General features: G+C 40.2%; 1 protein-coding gene across 1 annotated transcript; it reads right to left on the bottom strand.

Moving 5' to 3' along the window:
• Positions 1 to 3640: 3640 nt before the first annotated feature.
• On the bottom strand, positions 3641 to 5284 carry LOC108598798 (aspartate aminotransferase, cytoplasmic). The gene is made up of 3 exons (XM_017985542.2): positions 4338 to 5284; positions 4116 to 4284; positions 3641 to 4064 (listed from the first exon to the last, which is right to left on the bottom strand). The coding sequence occupies exons 1-3, from the start codon at positions 5188 to 5190 to the stop codon at positions 3713 to 3715; spliced, it is 1374 nt and encodes a 457-aa protein (XP_017841031.2). The 5' UTR covers positions 5191 to 5284; the 3' UTR covers positions 3641 to 3712.
• Positions 5285 to 7413: the final 2129 nt, after the last annotated feature.

The raw sequence follows: 7413 nt of genomic DNA on the forward strand, positions 1-7413 counted from the left end.
GAAAAAAATTTGTCCATAACATATACATGCGTGCATATAAATGCTATCAGGATGTGGTGTGTGTGTGCGTATGAAGTTTCCCCTTTGGCTTATTTACAAGTATAACGTTGACTGGCACTCCCAGTGGCATGCAACGGCATTGAGGACAGTATCGGATGAGTGTGGCAAAGGCCAGCAGCACTGGGGCAGGAAGCACGCATGCCATGATTTATATTGAAAATTGAGGTTGCTGTTTGCTTGCGTTTTATATCCATAAATATTATTATGTTGCCTTAATCGATATTCAACGGCTTATTGTATTTAATAAGGCTAAAGCATATGATAACAACAACAAGCATGCAATTAAGCTGAGCGCAGCCAACATTTTGATACACTTTGACAAGCAAACAAACAAATTGACGTCAGCATGGTCAGCATACAAACTTTGGTGTATGTAGCTCTTATAGTTTTTGAAATCTCCTTGTTTCAGACAAACAGTCGGGCTCATCGAATAGTTTGTTTTGCTTGGCTTTTGACTGATGAATAATTTGAACAGACTTCATGAGGCTTCTTCTATTTTTATTTAAAATGTCAAGTGTCTAATCGGAAAAGTAATTTAATGCATGCATAAGCGTTTTGTTTACTTGACTTTGTCATTAACAAATTTAAATTCGGTTTATATATCATATTGCAAGAGATCAAACGCAAACGTTGAAGGGTGGAGAGGAGCTATTCTTTAAGTGAGCGCACTCCTAGACTTACTGATGGCAATGTGGGAAGACTAAGTGTAGAGTAGAATGCTACACACACACACACACACACACACACACACACACATAATATGAAAATGGCCAAGAAATTGACGTTTCATTTTGCATTTGCTTGTAGTTATAGAGTGGGAGAGAGAGACCCTAATGCACAAGCCCAAGACAAAATGCGCAGCACAGAGCAGACACACGCACACAAGAACACACTGACATCCAATATCCTCATTGTTAGCAAAGCGAATTTATTGCTAACAATGTGCTTAACTTGTCTCGAATGCATAGCTATGGCAGCCAACCATTTGCAACTGACTGCACCGCCCCTCACCCTCACCACCGGCTCAAGGCGGCGTGGACATAACTAGATGAAGGCCTCAGCTTATCGAGGCGTATGCTAATGAGGCAGTTGACTTAGTTGACTGTGAACTAGTTAAGATGGCGCCTCAATAGGTGTTAGGTTAATGGACTGCCGACTAATTTTAACCAGAAAATCACAGGACGGGCCTGCAAAACGATATTGTGGCCGTAATTTAAGCTCACATTAAAGCAAATTCATTATTGAGTAAACTTTACGCAGCGTGTGCATTGACCTTTGCCTAATTAATTTATATACATTATAAGACGCAGATGTCAAATTGCACTATAGAATTAATTCAAAATTACAATTAAAATAATAATAATTTGAAATTTAAACGCGTGTCAAGACGCGCACTTTAGTTGTTAGTCTTCGTTAATTATAAATAAAATTAAGAATATTTTTAATTTATATGCATTTTATGCTACAAATAAATTTAATGTTAAAAGCTCTATTTATGTAAATAATTTCGACTTTTTTAATTATGCCAACTACAATAGCTTAGAAATTACTACAAATTATTTAAATAAAGCAATATACTTTTTAACTTGCGTTTGCTAAAACGTGAGCAAAGCCAAAGCAGTACAGCGGCGTTTTGAAAGGTAGGCACATCGAAGGGTTGACGATCTAAAGCTAAATCGATAGAAATTTAAATTCCACTGCTGCTAGAATTTTGCTTAAATACTTTTAATTGGCAAGTAATGAAATTCATTTTCCAGAAAAAACATTTCTTTTTTTGTTTTTGGCGCCTATAAGCCACAGCAATTGCTACTTCTGAAACTTTTTCAGCCACACGACCACGACCATTTTGCTCAGCACTCTTTGGCGATGTTCTAGCCTGGGGCCGCATCACGCCACTAAGCAAATCCACATCATTTCCCACAATTGGCATGTCGCTGCGGTCGTAATGTCTGTAAGTGTTTGTATGTGTGCCACGAGTTGTTGAAGTGCTGCAGCGCGCGCCAGTGTTGAGAAATGCATGTGAGACCGCAAAAACGCGGTGAAACGTTTACCAAAAAACATAAAAATAAAAACGTTTAAACGGGAGAGGAGTGTATGTAAAGCGAAAAACTCTTTATGCTGCTGCATTATTTATGAAAAAAGTAAAAAGAGTGAGATTTTTGCATGCAACAAGCTTAACTCGTCTGATTTACTCTTACTTAATTTTACTTAAAGTGCTTTCATGTCTTATGCAATAAAAATAAGCAGTTTGTAATCGGTTTCATGCTTGCTTTCGCTAATTGAATTGATAAAAGTAGTTCATAATTTATTAAATTCCGCACATTACGTTCGCTTGGGCGACTTTGTAGTAATTGAGGTTAGGTATGGCATTGACACACCCATGATTTCATATCCTGGCATGTGGCAGCTGTCGCTTAAGACACTTCAAGTGTAAATTTGATGTCTTTGAGTTCAATCAATGATAAAACCGCACGCACACTAAATTCGAACAAGCAATGACACACACACACACACACAGGCATCAGCACATATTTTTGTAAGCATACTTGTGTACTATATTGACCCTTACAAGTTTTATTGCTTTTTGATACTGTCAAAGCAATTGAATCGAATTGAATTGTGTTCAATGGACGTTCATTAGAGCGCTTTAAAGCTTGACCCTGACAACGGCTGATACGCCCCCATGCGCCCCATTCGCAGCTTCGCCTACATCTGACAAATTGCAACCCAGTTTGATGCCCCAGAGATTTCTAGGGTTCATTTAAAGTCAAGCGCACACACACACAAGTCCAGAAAGTAAAAGGCAAGCTCGCGATTTTGGCATAAAAAATGTATTTCAATCTATTTTCAGCTGTCTGTTGCCTGAGTTTTGTTTAAGATTTATTGCGATTGCGGTGAAATGTGCGCCAACGCACAATGCGGACATTCATAAAATAAAGGGTTCGATTGGGAATATACAAATGTATTTGTATGCACATTTACTTTATTTATGCTGCCATTTGTATGTATTTAGCGCACACAACAGGTGCCTGTCAAGTCACAAACTTATTCATATTATAAATATACAAACGGAAATTTGTCTTACAGCAATTGAGCGTGATAAATAAAACAGCGTATGTCATTTATTGAAAAAATTTCATTAAAACTAAACCGTCTTGTCAGTAAATATGCAGAAGCATGTGCTTACATACGCAGACAGAAGACAAAGAGGGAAATGCATAGCATTAGAGCAAGTGCATGTCATAAATATTCCAAGCACAAGCTCACGCACAAGTGCCGAGCATTTAGCCTCCCTGCTGGTGTTGGTGTTATTTAACGAGCTGCCTCTCTCACCTTCCTCTCTCTCTCGCTTACCCATTACATCACACCAACACATACACTTTTTTCTCTCCCACTCGCTCACTTCATCTTTGCCTCTTTGGTCTCATTCTGGTAGTTGTTACTGACTCTAATGTGACATTTATAAGTTCTGTGTGACGGCAACGCATGTGCGCTGACTATGACGAGAATTACAAAGTGCATTTTTCATCATTATGACAAGGCAGCACGCACGCACACACACACACACATGCAGAGGTTTAAGCTTAAAGCGTAGTGCATTAATCATTGTAGCATAACAAGTTTAATGTATCAAAGTGCAAGTAATTTTCAATTAGGCGGCATTAAAAAAATGCTGCAAAGCATGCAGATGAGCGGAGGTAAGATCGGCTGTATCAACTGTATCAGTCTGTTTACATTTAAGGACATCATTGATGGCACTCGCCAAATATTCCACATTATTTGTTCTCAGTGCTCCAACATTAATGCGGCCCGAGCTGGGAATATAAATGTGACGCGCTTGTAATTGCTGTAAGTGCTTATTTTTCAGATTTGTATAGAGATATGGACCCTTCTGATCGCTTAGATGATCCCAGTTTCCAGGAGTTTTCAGCTCCTTCAACTTTTTGGCAAACAACGTACGCATTTTATGCAGGCGCTGATGTATGTCCTTGATCGTATGAGTCCTAAAACAAACGCTTATACAAATTTATTTAGCGTAAGGTCGGCAAGCTTACCATTCCTGATGGAGTGCAGTGGTTGTTAGAATTTTGGCCACAATGCGACTGGCAAACACCGACGAGCTTTGCTCCTTTTCAGTTAACAGCATGTTCTCCAGATGCTCACGCACCGCAGGCAAGTGCTTGGGATTACCAAGCACGATCATTAGCTGACCCACAGTCTCATCTAAGTCAAAGGTCTTAGTCAGCTGGCTCACGCTTTAGTTGCTGCTTACTTACTGTAGAGACTGAAATTCTTGACAAATGACTGAGCACAGAGCACATCGAAGCCACATCCAGCAAAGTAACGCACTGGCCAAGCATCCTGCACAACATCGCCGGTGGCCAAGCCGTGTGACTCCAGATGCAGCAATGGCAACATTTTCTTACACTTGATTATGTGACTGATGAGCTTCCATTCATCTACGCTGGGATCCAAGCCCGTGGGATTCTGTGCGCAGGCATCCAGCAGCACCACAGAGCCCTCTGGCGCAGTCATCAGATCCGCCACCAGACCGAAAACGTTCAACTCGCCTTTGGCCTCACTAAAATACTGATAGCTGTGGCACTGGAAGCCAACTTGCTTGAAAATACGCTCATATGTCTCAGAACTTGGCTTCGCCAACAGGCACACATTGCATTTCATCTTCTCGCGCAGAAACTGCGCGGCCACACGCAGCGCATCAAGGCTCGAACGCGTCTGCACGCCCAGCACGCGCTTCTCCAGCAACGCCTCCGCGGAGTTGGTGAGTATCAGTTCGTTAGCCGCCTTTATAAAGTCAGCATTGCCCAGCGGCGGCAACGGCTCCTGCGACAGTTTCTCATCGCAAGCCACGCCAATGGCTGCTTTGTGTACGGCTTGAAAGACTTGCGGTTTGCCATCGCTATTGCGATAGAACTCGCCACTCAGATTGAGTTTCAGCGGACTTGTATCATTGTGGTAAGCCGCCTCCAGTCGATTATGCTCGTTGGGCGCCACAGGCTCAATACGCGCAAAGGGCTCAAACTTAACGCTGCTGGAACTGCAGCGTGTGGTCGCTCTGCATAGTCCTGATTGCAGCACTTTGTGCAATAGCATGGAGACCGCACTCATTGCCACGTTTAACGATTTATAAAATTACCTAAATACTTTGAATTTTGATCCAGACCAAAAAGTATTTACAGACTAAACAACTGTAAATTTGTTCGGGGCTCTAAAAAAGTATTGCCTATTGAGTTGACTTATTCTAAAGCCATTCTATATTTCATTTTGTAAGCTGGCACTGCCTAGTTTGGATGACGGAGTATTAGATACCACGATCTCTTTCTCTCAAAGCACGATGTCTTACAAAGTCAGCTAAGCTTTCTATAAAACTAAAAGTATCCTATTTGTTGCCTCATTAACTTTGCGCATTGCTACATATATGACCTGTAAAACTAATTTGTACACTTCATAAAAATACAAGCTAACAAGAAAGTTAAAATTACTGTGTGGAATACATATTGTATATGAATGCCCAAGCACTTCACTTAATCAAATGGTAGCGAAATTTCGCGCTCAAAATTTTCTTGATTACTGGCACACACATGCAGACAAACGCAGACAAAGACATTCACCGTATTGTATATATATTTAGAGGGGGAAAAAAGCAACCTTCAAGTTGCTTACCATGCCCGCAGAGCATGCTTACTTCATCCGCTAACACAAAAGTATTTTTTAAGGGCAAAACTAGCAGCAAAGGCATTTTGTAAGCCCGCCCAACGCAATAGTTTGAAGTGCCTGGCGCTGTGAATCCTTCGAGAATTGCGACGTCCTTGTTTGGACGCGTCTGCCTGTCTGCCAGCTGCTGCTGTCTGTCTGTCTGTAGCGTTGCCTCTTGCCACTTTCCACTTTCCAACTTTCGTCAACATCATCAGCATTTGTATGTAAATAATTTCGCTAAAAAGTATGCTATACAAAACTTATTTCTTGCTACGCTTTCAACTTGTTTGCTTTTGTTGTCCCTGTGTGTGTGTGTGTGTGTGTGAGTGTGTCTGTGTGTATAAAACGCTTTCCCTTTCTGCCTGTCATACACAGTTTTTTCTTAAGCAAACAATGAGTGCATACGCGTTTGACTTTGTATCCACATATGCTACTCATATTAGGTTTAACAACCTGCTAAGCTTATCAAAGTATCTGTTTCAATTGGCTTAATTAAGTCTAACAGCTAACCTTGAACTCTATTAGCTCACTACATCGCATTAATTATCTATACAAATTTTGTTTGGTTACACATGTGTCAAAGCCTGCGATAACAATTTGGCAGCTTGGCCATAAATTATGCGCCCAATTGAGGGGGCGGCGAACAGGCAAGACCAGACCAATATAAAAGTTTTCGGTTAAACACAGTTTGCGTATTAGGAACTACATAAATATTTAAGCCACTATTAACAGCGAAAGGTTAAAGGTTGATATGGGTTAAGCGATAGCAGCAGCTAGTTTCACATTCAAAAAAATACTTTAAGAGAAAAAGTTGCTAAACTTTAAATAAGTATTGCTGCTTTAAAGCAACGGACAAATTTATAGCATTAATATAAGAGTACACTTGTGTGCTAAGCGCACTTTAAAAGCGCCTTTGCTCAATAAAATGTAACATATTTCTTGCCCTAAGTACTTATATCAAAGGAGCTTTCAATTCGAAATGCTGCGCATAAACCACAAGCAACAGATACTTAAGTGGATCTACTCACAAACGGGCGCTATAAAGCGCATAGTCAAATGAAGGAGCGGAGCAAAGAGCCAAGGCAAAGAAGCAGAGACAGAGAGTCGACCGCAAAAAGGCATCAACTGTAATGTAACCATTAAATGGAAATAAGTATGTAATTATGTCGGAAACTGAATGACTGCCCCAGCAGCTATATAACCCACTGCTCATACGCAACGAGCAATATATGAAGGCTAAAGTGTAACAATTGCCATAATAAGTCCACAAACAAACGCTTGTTAAATAAGTGTGTGGCATATTTATGGCCCTCCGCCTCCTGGGTCTAGTTCACGCTTCACTAAGCAAAGGGAAAATATAATTTTTAAACAGCAAAGGCCCGAAATTTTACAACTTTGCAGCAACTTTTTGCTAATTTAGCAAAAATTTTATTTAATTGCTTGTACTAAGTACAATATGCAAATATATATATTCATATATATATGTGCATTAAGAGTAGCCAAGTTTTGATTAAGTTTACTAGCATAATTCAGCGTAATAATGCATACAAGCGCCTTGCTAATAACAAAGTTTTACTTAAGCAACGAACTTTGTGCTTTAAGCAGCAAACTTTTGTAAATTTGCCAACAAGCGCG

Source organism: Drosophila busckii, chromosome 3L (genome assembly GCF_011750605.1).
Source record: "Drosophila busckii strain San Diego stock center, stock number 13000-0081.31 chromosome 3L, ASM1175060v1, whole genome shotgun sequence".
NCBI lineage: Eukaryota > Metazoa > Arthropoda > Insecta > Diptera > Drosophilidae > Drosophila > Drosophila busckii.

Excerpts from the sequence above, each read along its gene's own strand:
- LOC108598798 (XM_017985542.2), bottom strand. The coding sequence starts at position 5,190 with ATGAGTGCGGTCTCCATGCTATTGCACAAAGTGCTGCAATCAGGACTA. Across the intron at positions 4,285-4,337 it reads CAAGAATTTCAGTCTCTACA|ATGAGACTGTGGGTCAGCTA; the intron begins GTAAGTAAGCAG and ends CCTTTGACTTAG. Across the intron at positions 4,065-4,115 it reads ACTGCACTCCATCAGGAATG|GACTCATACGATCAAGGACA; the intron begins GTAAGCTTGCCG and ends CGTTTGTTTTAG.